Source organism: Monodelphis domestica, chromosome 3, assembly GCF_027887165.1.
Source record: "Monodelphis domestica isolate mMonDom1 chromosome 3, mMonDom1.pri, whole genome shotgun sequence".
Taxonomy (NCBI): Eukaryota; Metazoa; Chordata; class Mammalia; order Didelphimorphia; family Didelphidae; genus Monodelphis; species Monodelphis domestica.
In genome coordinates this window covers 491,434,276-491,452,919 of record NC_077229.1, presented here as the reverse complement: position 1 = coordinate 491,452,919, position 18,644 = coordinate 491,434,276, and the positions used below count along the sequence as shown (strand labels likewise).

The following is an 18,644-nucleotide window of genomic DNA, read 5'->3' as shown; positions in this document are numbered from 1 at the left end:
TAGTGCCATGAAACCCTAGAGAGAATAACGTGTTCAATAGTGGCCTATTGAGCTATGGTGTGATCTGTCTGCTTCATTTGACACTACTGAACACCTTATTATCTTTAGGGTTTCATGCCACTACTCCTTTTTCCTGGATCTAGCAAGGAATAAAAGGAGTGTTATGCAGCAGTGAAGGTCAATTGAAGTTAAGATAGCATGATTTTATAATGTGCCCAGTCTGCATGGCTAATTCTTCCAGCTTCTTCAGCAGCATGTAAGTAGGAGGTTGATTATGGGAGTAGTCAAGGGTCAAGGTCTGGCAAGGGATGAGCTGAGATAGGATTGTTGATCTGAAAATAAAGAACACTGTGGCTAAGTATGGGGTCCAGATGGGATAAGAAGAAAAGTGAAGTCAGAGGTGAGGATAATAGCTTGAAAAAATACTAAAGACTGGGGAGACTGGAGGTCCTGAAGTGGGCAAAAAAAATTGGTTTAGGAGGCCCAAGACAGGGAGAGATAGGATAAGAAGTTATAGTAAGATACAAATTCACAAAATGTGTAACTATTTCACATAGTTGATGTAAATGTTTACAAGATGTTTTAAAGTCCTCAACTCAATAATGTTCCCTTACAATTTTCTGTATTCAAATAAGCAAATATATTTGAAGTTGGTAAGGAGTGAAACACAATTGAGGGTATAGCCATTGCATATGCTGTATGCTTTACAACTTAATCTTAGATTACACAAAAATCATAACAGAACTTGAGGCTACCTTGGGTTCCAGCTTACCCAAAACCTGTCACTATATAAAGGAAAGTGAAGCTCTGAATTTTTCCCATCAAAATAAAGATTTTGCCAAGATTGTCACTTTGACTGGAGCAAAAGAGATCAAATGTGCATGGAAATTAAGACTCCAGAAATTCAAAGTTGTTATTACTTGGATGTAAGTAGCAATGCTCCATAGAGTTATCTGATATTTAACAACCAGTTCTGACTTAACTGAAATTGCTACTTATAATAGCTTGAAAAAGTAATAGCAAGACATGAAAAAAGTGTCTATAACAGAAATTGTCTGCTTTCAAAAACAAAACTAAATTCTGCTTTAGGTTAAAAGTGAAAATCGGTGCAGCATATGCTGTCCTCATTCAAACTGGCTCTTCATTCTTCACTCAAACGTGCTATTTTTAAAATACCACATAAAGCCACAATTATGGTATCTCAGCAGTCTTTTTCCAAAAGAGCCTTGGGGACAGTGTGTGCCAGGGAAAGATTAGACATAAGATCAGCATAAAATACAACAGCCTGTGAAATGTGCAAAGATATTTCAGGGGAGGGGGACAAATTTTAAGAACTGTTCCTCCTGTTCAGGTAGTCTATCCAGATCAGTCGGCATGAACTATTGGCCAAGATCTTAAACCATGCGTGCTCTTGCATTCCTTAAATAACTCGCTCCATTTTACTGGCACGAAGTTTACTTAGCATGATAAATGCACGCGATGTTAGGTGGGTTTGGATCCCTTTGAGAGTATTATTTAGCAATCCGGATCCCCGGGACCCAGGGACAAGGGCAAGGCAGAGGAACAGATGAATTATCCGCCTTTAGGCAGCGGCCCAGCCCCTTCCCCGCCCGGGGCTCGGGTTACCTGGGAGCGGAGCTCCTGGTTGCACCTCTCGGCGCCCTGGTACAGGCGCTCCGTGTGCTGCAGCACCTTCTCGATGTCGCGCACTTGGCGCCGGCAGCTGCGCAGCTCTTGCTCCAGCCTCTCCACCTTGCGCCGCAGCTGCACCAGCTCAGGCTCCGGGGCCGGCGGGGATGGGGCGCGGGGCGGAGAGGAAGGGGCCACAGAGGCCATGAAGCTGGTGGTACTCAGCGTCCGCCCGCGGCCTCGCCTCGGGTCCGCGGTCGCGGCAGCGGCGTCCCGAGAGAGGAGGGCCAAGAGGCCGTGCTCAGGAGGCAGCCTGAGGGCTCAGTGGCAGCCTGAGGACACGGGGGGCGCGGAGCCGCCTAACACTGACATGACGGCGGCTGCCGCCGGCCATGCCGACCTGGACCGAGTCTCTCGCCGTGCCTGCGGGAACTAAGGAGGGAGAAATCGAGGCCCAACGGCGCGGTCCAAGCCTCAGCCTCGACCCAGCGCGGAGCAGCGACGGTGGCCGATACCGTCGGTGCCCGAAGCGCGGGCAACTTCTGAACCACAACAACGAAAACTTTATTGGCAACTTTAATTTCCCCGGTTACCGACTAGGCGCGGGGAGGGCGGGAGGCGGAGAGCGGACGCACAAGGGCCGCGCGTCACCCGGACATGTTCCCTTAGCGTAGCCGGAAGTGACGAAGCCCCTGGTCTCCGTTTGCTCCGGGAGAGTGGTTGGGCCAGTGGAGTTAATAATGCGCATGCGTTGGGCACCCCAGACCGGGCGAAGAGGGTTGAGAAAAAGATTCATGTTTTCCGCGGGTGGAGTGTGGGTGAAACTCTGGTTCCTGGGAGAACGGAGAGTAGATCCTGAGGGCAAACAGATTCCAGGAGAAGCAGCTAGGTGGTGCAGTGAGTGAAGAAGTGCCTAGTTCAAATTCAGCCTTAGAAACATTAGTTGGGTGATCCTGGAAAAGTTACTTATCCTATTTGGTTCGATTTCCTCATCTGTAAAATCTGTAATTAAAAAAAAATACCTCTCAAAATTGTTGTAAGGATAAAATGAAATATTATTTGTAAAACACTCTGCAAACCTTAAAGTGCTATATAAAAACTAGCTATTATTGTTATTTTGCACTGACATGTCAGCTTTCTTTTCACTGTGTATAGTGATGATGGAAGCCAGGATTTATCTTGAATTTGCTATTTATCTTCTTTTTGAGTTTATATGATAGGTAACTGCTGCTAAAATTGATACCAAAACAGAAGTTATAGAAGTAAAAAAACTTATCATGCTTAAACATAGGTTCAGATCTCAGACAAAGACAAAAACAAAAAAAAAAACCTAACAATTAAGATTCTAACAAAGCTTCATGACAAAACTATGCCAAGGTGGCAATGAAATAATTGAGATCTTGTAGGTTCCTCTTAGACCATAAAAATTTAAGAAATGGCAGAGTTCATAATTCCATGCTTCCTTCAAAGTCATAAAATTGAACAAACTTAGTTAAGCAGTCATAATCTCATACATCCAATAAGGAAACAAACAAGACTCTAGGTAAACTAAATCAGATTACAGATTATATTTAGAGTGTTCACAATAAATTGATTGAAGGAAAAGATTTATATGTTACTAAAATAATCCAGAAATTGACATGGGGAACTCCTTTCTTAAGGCAGTTAGCCAGGGGAGCTAACAAATAACTAAATCACTTTGAAGATCTCAAACTCCCCTTAGGTTTTTATCATAAGAATGTCAAATAGTCTTCCCTTAGCATTTCTCCAGTAGTTGGGTTTTGGTCCGGTGAAGTTAATATTAACAGAAGACAAGCTTTTAGCTAACCAAAAGTTGCAGGAGGTTTAAGTAATAAAAGTTAACAAAAAGAAATAAAAATTCCCATAAGTTTCCGTTTTTAAAAGTGAGAACATAGGCTTGAATTGGTACAGAGGGCCCTTCTGGCTCTAGAACTGTGATTTTATGAGTACAATTGTCATGTTTTAGAATGCTCGTTTTATATATATATATATATATATATATATATTTTTTTTTTTTTTTGCTTGTTCACAGTGCATAAATGCACAGGACATAAAATAAAAAAGATCCGAGTTCAAATACTACCTCAGATGATTACTAGCTGTGTGACCCTGGGCAAGTCATTTAGCCTTTCTGTACGTCAGTTTTTTCATCTATAAAATGGAGATAAGGGCACCCATAGTATGTAACCCACCAAGTAGTTTAAGGATTAAATAAGTTAACACATAGAGCACTAGAAAACCTTAAAGTGTAATTAATGCTAGCTGTTTGTTGTTGTTGAGTGCCCTGAAGGAAGACTGCCTTCCTTAAAGTTTCTGCATAACTCTAAGAATGAGAACTCTTCTAATGAGTCTCAATAAGGAGAGGTTATTTCTCTTAGATTTGGAGGTTAGAAAGGTGTTAGATATACACAAAAGCCTATGGTCTCAGAATATCACCTTCTGACCACATCATTTCAAAATCATTCAGGGTACCCTAAGTAATAAGAATTGCTACCATGGGGCATAATTCTTGGCCATCCAGGCCAGAATGTTTGATCCTAAATTCAAGGAATATTTAATGAGAGAACATAAATTTGTTTTTGGCGAGAACCACGAAAATTGGCAATAATGTCCTCTAGCTCTATCACCCATAAATTTAAATAAATGAGTTTTTATTGGTCCAGTCCTATGACTTCATTAGTGTAGGGAACTCCCAATTTGTGGTGTGATAGAGTTGTTGGGGTATTGAGAGGTCATGACTTTCTTAGCTAGTATGTGTCAAAGGGAGACAGTAGTTGAATGCATTTAAATTTGACTAATCACTTTTTTTTTTAATTTAAGAAAAGGAACTAAAACCTTTTGCTTTAAGTAGTACTTCCTTTTGTTTTTATTTGCTAAACTTACCTCTTTCTGACTTCATAGTTTAAAGGTGAAAGAGGCCACCTTAGCACTCATCTAGTCCAGGTTTTTATTTTATAAATGAGGAAGCTAAAACCCAGAGAAGTAGTACCATAAAATTTAAGTTCAGAAGGGCTTCAGTTGCCATCTAATCCAAATAGTTCCAAGTGAGAATCCTCTCTATAATATGTAAATTAACATGTGTTTATTTAGTCTCCTTGAAGATTTTGGATTGTTCCAATTATTAGGACAGTTAGGTGGTTCAGTAGATAAAGGCTGGGTCTGGAGGCAAGAAGACTCATCTTCCTGAGTTCAAACAAGCCCACTTAGTTCACTTACTAGCAGTGTGGCACCCGGCAAGTCACTTGTCCCTGTTTGCCTAAGTTTCCTCATCTGTATAAAGAGCTAAAGAAGAAAATGGTAAGCCACTCTAGTCTCTTTGCCAAAAGAATTCCAAATGGAGTCATGACTGAAATGACCAAACAACAATTAGGAAGTTTTCCCTCATGCAACACATATGCTATGTCAGGATAACCTAGATGGGAGAAATTTTTAGGGGAACAACTTTTCATGCATGATCCACATATAAATAGAGAGGGAAGCTGAGGAAATTAGGAGAACAGGCCGAACAAGCCCTGCCTCTCTCCCTGTTTGTCCTATGTTTCAGTGTCTGTAGAGTAGACATGATCCTGGCCAGCTTAAGGTTTCATATGATGGCTTTCTCCTTGTCTGCTTACACCAACCACTAGCCAACTACCATTAACTCCAAACACTGACCAACTATTTCTAATGAGCAAGTAAGTCCCATAGTGGTGTCCACTTCTTTTGACAGCACCCATCTTCTATATAATACAGAACATATATAATCTATATTATATTTCCTATTTTCTTTTATGCTAAATTGCATAATTCTAGCTTTTCTTCTTTATGCTGAATATTATAATTAATAAATTTAGAACATGCTTCCAAGAGTGTCTTGCCACCCCCGAATTGTGTCTAAATGTTGCAAACAAGTCTGCCAATGAAAGTTAAGAGTAGAGAAAGGAAAGCAAACCTGGGGAAGGATATCATCTGGTCATTGCCTCATTAGCAACCATAGAGCCTGAACACCCAGGAAAGAAAGTTCTTGCCACTAAAGACCTTGTCATTGCCAAGTAGTTTAATATCAGAAGTGAATATAAATTTTTTAAACCTTACTTTCCATCTTAGAATTAATATTGTGCATTGGTTCCAAGGCAGAAGAGAAAAGTAAGGAACAGGCAAAGGGTTTAAGTGACTTGCCCAGGGTCACACATCTAGGAAGTGTCTGAGGCCAGATTTGAACCCAGAATATCCCATCTCTGGAGCTGGATCTCTATCCACTGAGCTACCCAGCTGCCCCTGTGGATATGACTTACTAATGGAAATAAAATTAGCATTTCTTAAGCCCCTCCTATATATCAGGTATTATATTAAGCCCTGGGGATACAGAGAAAGCAAAAAGCAGACCTTCCCCTCAAGGAGCTCACAATTAAATGAGGAAGACAACATACAAATAAGAACATAAAAAAAAAGGATACATACAGAATATTAAAGAAGATGCATTATTCTCTGTTGCACCTGAAGGACCATGAGGCCTATCCATCTGACTTGCAACTAAAACCTCCTATACATGTTGTCTCCCCTTATTAGAATATGAACTTTTTGAGAGCAGAGGATTTCTTACTTCTTTATTTGCATTCTCAGCATGTAGCACTGTGCCTGGCACATAGTAAGTACATAATAAATGATTTTTTACTCAGTCAGTCTGAGTAGATCTACCTTCTTGGGGTCTACTGAAGGTCTCTTCAGAAGTCTGTGTAGTTTATTTTTTTTTCCTCCTTTACGTTAAATAGTAAAATCAATAAATATAGAATATGCTTCCTATAGTGTCTTGCAACCCCCATTTCCACCTCTGAAATTCTAAATTTTGCAAACAAGACTTGACTGTGTAAAGAGAATCCATAGGTTGCTATATATGGGAGCTTGTCTTGGATATATTGAGTCCTTCAAATATGTAGGGAACTAGTGGAGAGATTCTTTATTTAGCACTTTAGTTATTATATACCCTAGTTTTGTGGATACACTAGAGAAAAATCAGTATTTTTTTCTCTGTTTTGGTATAGATTATAATTGTATCGTCTATTTTACAGTCAAGCAAAACAAATTCCCTTAATAATTGTGTGTGTGTGTGTATATATATATATATATATATATATATATATATAGTATATAAGGCCAGGCACATGCATAAATACTTGCATGTTCATCACAAGGAATTTGTTTTTCTTTTTTCACTGAGTTAAAAAAGAGAGACTAGTGTAATAGATAATATTGGAGGGTATATTTGATGGATACTAGATAACTAATATATTTATTAGGCAGCTATCTTTCTTTTGCCTATCCTCCTCCCTCTATACCTCCCTTCCTCCCTCTTCCAATCTCCCTTCCTCCCCTCTTCTTCCCTTCAGTTTCCCCTTCCCCCTTCTTCTTCAGCCTCCTTCTAAGTCACTCAGGGTGAGCTATGATGTTTCAGAGGAAATACTCTTTTCTTTGGCTCGAATAAGGGTTTATTGGGGAAAACAGGAAAAGATGAAGGATGGAGGTAAGAGGGGTGGAGGTTTCCCCATTATCTACAGTGAGTCTTAAGTTGGAGGATATTGGGAGAATTGGCAATTCAGTCATTAGCATGAAACAGAGCAAGTCAGAGAGAGATATATGGACTATTGTCCTTCTTCTTCTATCTTCAAATCAGCCAAGCTACTTCCAACTTGATTATCCCAAGTCCCAGAGATAAACCCAGCTTCTTCCTTCAAAGTCACCACCATCAACTAAAAAGCCTTCAGCCAAGTCCCAGAAAATCAATCACCATTGGTTTTTGCCTTCAACTGTTTCCCAGTCACATTCCAAATGGAATTTTCCTTTGATTGACAGCTGATCAATCTCCAGCTTCTTGTTTTTCTGCATGCCTTGTAATTTCTCTCCTCCACAATAGATTTATGTTTATTTAAAAAACAAGAGATGTGGAAATGTGCTACAGATGCGAAATATTACATATACTTTTAGATGAGGTCATTTTATTATTCATTTTGCATAATTGTTTCACTTTTTTACAAGAGACCTTTCAGAGTGAGAAAAATCTAGAAATGTTAATACTGTGAAAAAAACAACAACTTGTCAATAAAACTTTTTTTACAAAGTGAATTTATCATTGAGGGCTTGTAAGCTGAAAATTTGAGAGGATGCTCTCTCCTTTGTTGCCTGGGATATGGTTGCCAATTTGTGATGGTTTTCATCTACAACATAAATAATTTTTTAATTATTCAAATATTCTGATTTAGCATTCCAATGTGTATTTACTGGCCTATTAAGGTATAATTTGTTCTTGAAAATGATCTATATTTTTATTAAGTAAATATTTTAGTCCATTTTTCATTAAATTCAATTGCAAGATAATTTGAGACTTGACAACATGTTAGAACCAAGATTATTAATACAAATTTATTAATTTTATAATTCCAAACATTAAGGAACTTTTGAAAAGTGGGTAGTGCCAGGGTCAACTGGATGGCTCAGTGGTTTGAGAGCCAGGCCTAGAGACAGGAGGTCCTAGGTTCAAATCTGGCTTCAGATACTTCCCAGCTGTGTGACCCTAGGCAAGTCACTTAACCCCCCTTGCCTAGCCTTTACCACTTTTCTGCCTTGGAACCAATACATAGTATTGATTCTAAGATGGAAGGTAAGGGTTTTAAAAAGTGAGCAGTGCTTAAAGTAAAGAACAACAAATTTTGCTAAAATTATGCATTATTATATGTCTGTCTGATTTCTTGGTGAGAGATGAGACATAGAATCATATAGTACCTATGCTATACTCATAGAAAAGAGACAGTTTCATTGATATCTCATTTTATAACCTGTTCTACTGTACCTTCGTTCACAAACTTTTATTAAGTGCCTACTTATTCAAGATTCCGTACATGATTTTATTTTTATGTCTAATCCGTTTGAATTATTGGAGATAGTTTTCTTAAACAGAATTGATTATTCAAAATATGATTTGCATACTAATTTGATTTTGCTATATTAGTTGGAAATATACACCTATTTATGTATAACCTATTGTGTATAACCATAACTCTGTACAAACTTTGAGCTTGTTCCAGGCCCATAAATGACAACACAAAGTAGCAAAACAGCGTCTAAACACTCCACAACAAATGAATGAAATTAAGGAAAGTGATTACCCTTAATGTGCCAGAATGGGTTAGATGAAGATGCAGAAAGAAAAGAACTAGCTGCCTGGCTTTAAAAGACAAGCCCTTTCAAAAGAAAGATGAAACTAGGGCAGAAGTGACAGAAGGACAAAAGAAAACAGAAATGAGGGAAAAAAAGAATGGGAAGGAGAGTAGTAGCAGCACTTGTCTGTGGATGTCCATGTGTGTATGTATGTGTGTGAGATCATCCCAGTTATTAACAGTAGGATTTCAGTGGCATGATTGAAGGAAACACTGGTGACTACAAAGAAGAAAGTCAGAAACAAAGGAAGATAGAATTAGCCGAGGAGATTACTAGGTGTCATTTTTGCTACCCCTAAATAGTCCCTGAATGAATGAATGAATGAAAAAGCATTTATTAAGCACTTAGTATGTGCAAAGCACTGTGATAAATGTTGGGAGAACAAAGAGAAAAAAAGCAGTCCCTGCTTTCAAGGACTTCCTATTCTGAGAGGAGGGGAGGTGTCAAATAGAGACAGTTTCAGCTGTGACTCAGATGAAAAGCCTCATGATACTTAGGAAGCAAAGCAGATGTAATGTATATTCCATAATGTTATTTCCACTGATATCTTGTATTTGTTTCTGATGTTGAACTACTTGACAAAGCCAAGGAATTTTGTTATGAGAACTTTCTTTTCTGAGGAGCTGTGGTTGCTGAAGAGGCAGGGCTGGCAACATAGTTTCCAGGTCCTGTCTCCCTAAGGGCTGCTCTCTTAGACTTCTGGAAGTAGTAGGGTAGGTAGTTTGAGGGAGGAAGACAGGAGAGAAAGGGTGCTGCTGTGTATGGCGTCCAGATCTGTCTCCACCTGGGTCTGAGGGGTGGTAGTTTGACCTGCTCCGCATTTCCTCCTCCCCATCTCTCCCTCCAGATCCCTTGATGCATCAGCTATGCTGACTTGAGAGCAAGCCCTTTCTCTATGGATTGCTCTGCTCAAACATGGTTATGGAGGCGAGACTCAAAGCAGGGCTGGATGTCTGAAGGGTCAAGAACATATAGGACTCTCTTTCCTGTCTGCCGTATTATATGAGGTATAGAACACAACCACCATAATAAAGTACCTTTGAAAAGCCAAAGCAGTCGCTAGTATAGGTACTTCATACTTATTGCCACAGTGGTCTTTTGGTTCTTTCTGAAAATACCTTAACTGATAGAGATAAGAGGTACATCTTTTCAAGAGTAACAGACTGTTCGTGTTGGATGTTGGTAGTTTTGAAGAGGAATCTCCAAGAAATAAGATATTAAAAAGCATTTTATTGATACCAATAATTGGGATCCTTGCACTCTGCATGTTAAAGGATTCACTATATGTCTGTTCAGTGGTATATGTTGTTTTTAAAATTTTATTTAGTTAGTCAATTTAGAACATTATTTCTTGGTTACAAGAATCATATTATCTCCTTCCCTCCCCTCCCCCTTCCCTTCTTGTAGCTGATGCGCAATTCCTCTGGGTATTACATATGTCCTTGGTCAGAACCCATTTCCATGTTGTTGATGTTTGTACTAGGATGATCATTTAGAGTCTACATCCCCAATCATATCCCCCTTGACTCATGTGATCAAGCAGTTGTCTCTCTTCTGTGTTTCTGCTCCCACAGTTCTTTCTCTGGATGTGGATAGCATTCTTTCTCATAAGTCCCTCAGAATTGTCCTGGATCATTGCATTGCTGCTAGTAGAGAAGTCCATTACATTCGATTGTACCACAGTGTATCAGTCTCTGTGTACAATGTTCTCCTGGCTCTGCTCCTTTAATTCTGCATCAATTCCTGGAGATCTTTCCAGTTCACATGGAATTCCTCCAGTTAATTATTTATTTGAGCACAATAGTATTCCATCACCAACATATACCACAATCTGTTCAGCCATACCCCAATTGAAGGGCATCCCCTCGTTTTCCAATTTTTGGCCACCACAAAGAGTGAAGCTATGAATATTCTTGTACAAGTCTTTTTCCTTATTATCTCTTTGGGGTACAAACCCAGCAGTGCTATAGCTGGATCAAAGGGCAGACAGTCTTTTAAAGCCCTTTGGGCATAGTTCCAGATTGCCCTCCAGAATGGTTGGATCAATTCTTCAGTGGTATATGTTGTAGCTATATGTAGAGTAGGTTGTAATCATAACAGAGAGACTTATGAAAAGAGAAAATAAGAACTGCAAATGGTGGTGGGAAAGCCTCAGATATCTAAAAATTAAGGTAAATTTCAGAAGGCTATATGCAGAGAAACTAAGGGACCAAGTATTATATAAATATAAGAACTATCAGAGCTGTATGATAAAGTGATGTATAAGTGATGCAATAAGGAGGAGAGGTGTTTTTTTTTTTAATCAGGTATAGTAATTCTACTTAATGTGAAGATTGGCATCAAGGTAGCCAAACATACATTGCTGTTTAGTCATTTCAGACTCATTGTGACCCCATGTTGGTTTTTCTTGGTAAAGATCCTAGAGTGGTTTGCCATTTCCTTCTCCATTTCATTTTACAGATGAGGAAACTGAGGCAAACAGGGTTAAGTGACTTGCCTAGGGTTATACAACTAGTTAGCATTGGAAGATGAGTCTTTTTTATTCTAAGCCCAGTACTCTAACTACTCTGCCACCTAACTATCCCAAAACAGGTACAGTTAATCTTAAAAAATTGCTTCTTTTAATTGGAATTTGAAGGAATGTCCATCAATTGGGGAATAGCTGAACAAATTGTGGTATATGTTGGTGATAGAATACTATTGTGCTATAAGAAATAATAAGCAAGATGATTTTAGAAAAAGCTGGAAAGATCTGCAGGAACTGATGCAGAGAGGAAATAAGAAGAACTGGGAGAACATTTGAAATAGAGAATGTAAACTGAGGAAACTGTTTCTGGTTGAACTAACTGGATGTACTCTGGCTTACTAAAGAACTGCTAGAGGGGAACCTGAAATTGCTTGGTTGTAATGGAGGTAGGAATAAGAAATGCTGAGAGATGCTAGTGCAGGGATGCTGGTATGCAGGGGAACTGCTCTGGGGAATGCTCTGGGGTGTGCCTACTGATCCCTACTAATGGCTGATGGATCAGTATATCTTTCTAACCTCCTCCTCCCTTTCACTCCCTCCCTTCTCCAACCCTCTCCTCCCTGCCTCCCTCACTTCCCAGTTCTTCTTGAAGCCTTTGGCTTCTTACCTCCCCCCTTGAGTAAACTATAAAGATACTCTTTTCTTTTCCTTTTCAAGTCAAGGAGTTTATTGAGATAACAGGATAGGAAACTGAGGTAAGAGAGATAAGGATGTCCCTAATCTAAAATGAGGGAGAATTTGAGGGTTTGAGAAAGTAATCCAGGCACAAACTGTGACTCTAAGACAGTTAGAGAGATGGAGGAGAACAGCTGTTTAAAATCTTTCTTCTTCACAAAGTCAGCAAGGTCTCTCAGCTTAACCCCAGAGAGAAACAAAGTTCAAAATCTCTCCTTCAGCCTGGCTTTCCTCCAACTGTTGGTCAGTCAAATCTCAGAGACAGAATCAGATCCTCCTTCGGTCAAATAACTCAAAGTCAAGCCAAGCCCCCCAAGGGTCCTTTCAGTCAGCTTCAACTCCAGAGAGGGAAACCAAAGTCCCAAAGTTTCTCCCCCTGGCCAGCTCAACTGCCTCTCCTCCTGGGAACATTCCATTTGGAACCTTCTTCCTGATTGACAGACAGGTCAGGTCCCCAGCTTGTTTCTTGCATCTTGGCTTACAAATTATCTCTTTCTCCATGCCTCTACCACACATTGTACACAGTAACAGAAATATTGGATGATGATTATCTGTGAAAACTTGGCTATGATCTAGGATAATCCTGAAAGACTCATGACAGGGAATGCTATCCACCTCTAGAGAAAGAACTGTTGGAGTTGTCCTTCACATCAGTGTATTCATGGTTTTATTTGGGGGTTTTGGTTATATATATATATATGTATATATATATATATATATATACTTTGGATATGAATATGTATATATACATATGAGTTTGCTCTTACATTACAACAATGATCAATATGGAAGTGTGTTTTGCATGGCAATAAAAATAAAATTAAAAGATAAGATAAATAAATAAACAAAATTCCTTCTTTTGCTCCTTCTACCCCACTGAATTACAGTCTCATTTCTCTAATCCCCTTTACAACCATGCTTCATTAACATCAATCAGTCAACAAGACACTGGTACACAAAAACCAAGAAAAATGGTGACAGCCCTTGAGAAGTTTTCACTCTATTTAATGGAGGCAACAACATGAACACATTTGTGTGAAGTATTCTAAGTATCTTCTATTTTGAGCTAGAAGCTATTTTCAGAGGTCAATGAGTTTAATACTCTTTGCTCTTATAAACCAGACGACAATATCTACCCTGTCTTTGGTAGCTATTAAATATGGCTTTTTTCACCACCATTTAGAGTTCTTAATTCTTCTTTTTATAACTCTTCCTGTTATAATTTCAACCTTCTTGAGTATTTGCAAGTTATACCATTGAAAAAGCCTACAGGGAGTAGGCTTTAACATTCAGAGTGCAAGTACCCAAATTATTTACATCAATAAAATATTTTTCTGTATCCTATTTCTTGGAGACTTCTCTCAAAAACTACTTACACCATACACTATATGCTACTGTTGAGGCAGCTAGAAGGGCATAATGGATTAAATAGTAGGCTTAGATTCAGGATCATTTCTCTGATACTAGCTTTGTGAACCTGCTTAACCTCTCTTGGCATGTTCCTACATTTCTAAAATGAGGGTAGTGTACTGGATGGCTTCTAAGATCCTTTTCAGTTATGTATCATCTATCATTCTAAGATCCTGTTATCCAATATAGAATAGAGTCTTATGATAATATTTGGGGTCTGGCTCAAGATCCTACCCAATGTGTCTTTTCATGGATGAAATTTGTTTGATACACTCCTCTGCCTTACATGTAAATTTTTCCATAGAAGTACTAGGCCAATGATAATGAACCTTTTAGTACCTTTTAGGAACCCATGCCCAAGCCCTAACCCCCCAGACTGTGTGCAATGCCCCACCCCCCCAATTTAGTGACCTCCACCCCATCCCTACATTCAGGGGCAGGGAGCCAGACTCCTAGACAGTTCACAGCTTGGGGAAACCTCTTCCTGCAGTGAGGGGGACCCACCTCTGCATCCAGCTCTGCTGAGGCTGCCTACTGGGCTGTGACCCAGGTGGGGATGGGAGTAGGGTGTAGAGGGAGCGCAGTTAGACTTTGGGAATGAGGCCACCACCCCAACTGGTGGCTGGAAGGGAAGAAAGGAAGAAAGTAGGGCTCTTTTAGGGGGTGGGGCCAGGTCAGTGCCAGGAGAAGAGACACCACCCCCCACCTCCCCACTTCCTGGCTCCCTGAAGCCCCTTGTCCCAGAATGGGAAGGACAAAGGGAGAGGTGTGGCCTGAAGGCTCTGCTCAGGAAAGGGAGTAAGCACAGAGGGGCAGGGAGGTATTGTGGAGAGGGGGAAGGCCAGGGATAGTGGGTGCCCACAGAGAGGTCTCTGTGTGCCATCTTTGGCACACATGCTATAGGTTTGCCATCATAGTACTAGATTTCAATTAACTATTAGGTCTCTAAAACAAAGCATGAACAACATGCGTTAAGTGCATTAACTCAAGAAGTGGGATCATTATAGGGAGTACTGTGACTTCTTCGAATGGAAATAAAATGGTTACCAGAGCTCAGAACAGGGATGCAATTTTTTTTTCTCTTATCTTCACCAATCACAGCTTCCCATCATATTTGTACAGCCTTTCTTTGAAGATGTCTTTCCCCAGTGCCTCTTAAAAAACAAAGCTTTCTTTAGTGGGTAGTTCTCAAAGAGAACATCATGAAAATTGGATTTGGCTCTCCCCTGATTGTAACAATTAAGGTACTTAGCTATTCCCCGATTGTGAAGATTTAAATTGTAACTCATTTCTATTTTTAGATTTTAACCCCATAAGTGTAAATACCCTACTTAATATTTAAGTATTGAGGGGACAGCTGAGTAGCTCAGTTGATTGAGAGCAAGGCCTAGAGATGGGAGGTCCTAGATTCAAATCTGCCCTTAGACACTTTTCAGCTATGTGACCTGGGCAAGTCACTTAACCCCCATTGCCTAGCCTTTGCTGCTCTTCTGCCTTGGAACCAATATACAGTATTGATTCCAAGATGGAAGACAAGGGTTTAAAAAAATTTTTAAGTATGGAGACCTGCCTATTTTTAGATTCAATCACAATAAATGCAAACACAGTACTTAAAAGTTAAGTATGAAGATCTGTTCATTTAGATCTAATCACCAAAAAGGGCAAATATCCCACTTAATCATGAAGTGGGAGGTCTGTGATCCATGTGTGTGATAGTTGGTAATGAATCAGAATTGACTAACTGCCTTCTGGGCAGACCTAGAGTAGAGTGTCAGCTGTGATTAGTAGATGTGGAATTAGGGGAAGTGACGCAAGAGAAAATGCCTTTAAAAGAGAGAGTGCTGTTACACAGAGTTTGGGATTCTTGGAGCGGAGTTCAACTTGGACTTCCACTTCTGCTAGATTGAATTCTTCATACTTTTGAGTTGAGACTGGTGAAGAGGAGCAGAAGAATCTGCTGACTGGACTGACACTTGGTGAGTGAAAAGCTGATTCTTAACTGCTGGATTTTCTGAAGAAACTTCCTGGGTCCTCAGCTTTGCTGAGGCCAGCTGAAATGAATTCTTCCTGCCCAGAGGGGCTGGGAATAAATTACTTAGTGAGCAGGCTAGATATCTTACCTTATCCTCTCCCTGATTTCTTGCTTCACTCTTTCTACATTTTGTAAATAAATTGTAAATAAAATCTCTTTGGAATTAATTGAATTCCTGTCGACCAAACTCTTAAATAATCAAGTCCAACCCTTTAAAAAATAGCCCCCTTTCCCCCTAACAACATTGTGTATAAGATATAATCATTTATGTGTCCTATGTTAATGCCCACCAAAAATGTCCACCATCAAATAGGAGCACAGTGACAATGAAATAAAAAAGTGACATGACTATATAATAGAACTAAATGCAACAGGCTATGTAAACTTCCTAGCCCTTGCACTATGGGGCATGACAGAATGAATGGATATGGAATATATTCATGAACTAGAGATTAGCATTCTAGAATGCTGGAATGGTTGTTAAAGACTAAATGTGACATTTCAAAGTCCAAGACCTGCTTGAATGGGAAAGTGGTATTGGATAGCAGTTTGTACTCTTAAACAATGACTATTCGATGCTTTTGGGGAAGCTAGGTGGCATAGTGAATAGAGTGCTGGGCCTAAAATCAAGAAGACACCTTCCTGAGTTCAAATCTGGCCTCACGACATTTAGTAACTGTATGATCCTAGGCAAGTCACTTAATCATGTTTGCCCAAGTTTCCTCATCTGTAAAATGAGCTGAGGAAGGAAATAGCAAACCTCTCCAGTACCTTTGCTAAGAAAACCCCAAATAGAGTCACAAAGACTTAGACAAAACTGAAACAATGGCACAACAATGGCATTCAAAGCTTTAATCTCTTCTTTGGCTAGGATAAATAGGACTGGAAATCAGAGGTAGAGAATAAGAAAATAACTCATAAATATTAGTTTTACATACTTTTGACAGTTCATTATATTTCCACACCATCTATATACCCCAGCTAAGCTGTTCCTTCATCTTGTAGTAACTTCCTATTTATAAGACTCTCCAATATCATATGATTATTATGGATGGGAGAATGGTATATTATTTACCCAGGGCTTCCTCTGCAGTAACCTATAGTGGCAGAGAAAGGAGTATGAGTACAGTGGAGAGCAGTGGCCCCAGAAACAGAGGCCAGAATATTAACACTATTATGTTTTCTCTTATTATCTAAAGGTGTCTTCCTGCTACCTTATTAGAAACCTAAATAATAATCAAAATACTGAGATAGTGATGAGATTACAAAGCTAGACTACAGCATATTTTGGTTTTAATGTTGGGTCTGCCTCTATAAATTATTGTGCAAGCCATTTAATCTCTGTCTTCTCTAATTGTCAATGAAATGGGTTGATAAAAACCTGTTCTTTCCCATCTCACAAAAATACTGTACAAACAGAAGGTAATATATATGGAAGTGTTTTTAATTATTCCCCCACTGACATCCTACTTTGATGCCTCCTTAATAGCATGGGAGTGATATTGAACTTTTTGACAGTTATCTCAGTTGAATGAAAGCTCTAAAAAGTCCGTCAAGCTGGGAAGGTTTTACATAAACCCTTTGTGATATCTTTCATCAGAGGACTAATCCTAGCCATGTTCAGAAGGGCTCACCATTCCATTGTCAGGTTAATATATTTTTAGTCACAATTCCCTAATAATAAAATGATCCCCAAAATGTAACGAGTCAAAGGCTGCCATCCTGTGAGAAGTCTCACTGCTTAAGCCTATTGCTCCTGCCCACGTAATCTGAAGATTTCCTATTTGCACCAATTTCACTTGCAAACCCTTGTTTTACAAGACTCAAAAGAATGAACAAGATGATTTATAGTTCAGTGAAAATAATGGGAACTAATACTAGTGTAGTGGAGGCAAGGAAGTTGGTCAAGACACATCATTAGGGGGCAGCTGGTTAGCTCTGTGGATTGAGAGCCAGGCCTAGAGATGGGAGGTCCTAGATTCAAATCTAACACAGACACTTCCCAGCTGTGTGACCCCCATTGCCTAGCCCTTACCACTCTTCTGCCTTGAAACCAATACACAGTATTGATTCCAAGATGGAAGGTAAGGATTTAAAAATTTTTTTAAAAAGGATATAATTAGTTGATTTTTCTCCAGCCAAGTTAATAAAATCACAGAAGATAGGGGTAAATTACAGGACAAAGGAAAAGTTTACATTTTTTAAAAGGAAGTATAATGTTTTAAAACCAAAACTGTTAGAATTAGAGGGCAACTATCTGTTGGTGGTCATATATTATCTACAAACCTGATGGATTTTTATAAAACAAATCACACTCTTTAAGGCAGTCAAGAAATAGTTCTGAGGGAGGCAGAGTCAAGATGGGGGCATAGAGGCAGTGAAAGTTCAGACCTCTGAAAACCCTTCCTTACCGAATACAAACTAAATGCTTCTAGGGGACTGAAAATCAAACCTAACAACAAAACAGAAAAAAAAAAAAACTCTCCTGCCGGACTCAACTTAAAAGGTATGCCCCCAAAAGCTGGAATTTGAGAACACTCGGGTTTAAGGGGAAGGAAGAAGGAAGGTCTTGGGAACCTTCCCCCACCTACAGCAACCTCTGGGCCAGTAAAGGTGCTAGTCTGGAGGGAGTACCTTCTGGGCAAAGCTATGCCAGGCTCAGAGTGTCCAACAGAGGCTGTGGGGAAGCAGTTAGAGAAGAAGTGCAGAGCCCAGAGTGGGCAGCCTAGTTACAACAGCGGAGACACTCCATATCCCCCCCCCCCTTTTTCCAGAGGTTTTGCCTCAGGGTACATCCAGCTCAACCCATCTGGACTTAATCCCATCAAAGCTTTCAGAGAGCAGGGAAGCTCAAGCTCCATCAGCCCTCCCCCACAGACAGCACTGAGAAATTTGCTGACAAAGCTCCAGGTGTGAATCCTGACAGACAAGCCCCAAACCACACACACACACACACACAAAATGAGAGGAGCAAGAGTGCAGGCAACTGCTGGGAGTAAAGAAGGGCTAAATATGAGCAAACAACAGAAAAAGAAAAAAGAAATTACAATCAACAGCTTCTATGCAAGCAATGAACAAAGAGCAAATGGAACAGAGAAGGATGAGGGAACACCAAGCAAAAAAACAGAAACCCCAGTGGTCATCAAAACAATTTGATAC

The 18,644-nt window shown here is 39.7% G+C and overlaps 1 protein-coding gene across 3 annotated transcripts in view; it reads right to left on the bottom strand.

Annotated features, from left to right (window-relative positions):
• The window catches only part of AGGF1 (angiogenic factor with G-patch and FHA domains 1), a 76,761-nt gene extending 74,107 nt beyond the window's left edge, over positions 1-2,654 (bottom strand). For all 3 annotated transcript variants that reach the window (XR_008917929.1, XM_001367864.5, XM_056824787.1), the window contains exon 1: positions 1,627-2,654. Coding sequence is in view for 2 of the 3 variants with exons in the window: in XM_001367864.5 (XP_001367901.1) it covers positions 1,627-1,836 (210 nt within the window). In the remaining variant the exon portion in view is untranslated. The remainder of the gene's footprint in view (positions 1-1,626) is intronic.
• Positions 2,655-18,644: the final 15,990 nt, after the last annotated feature.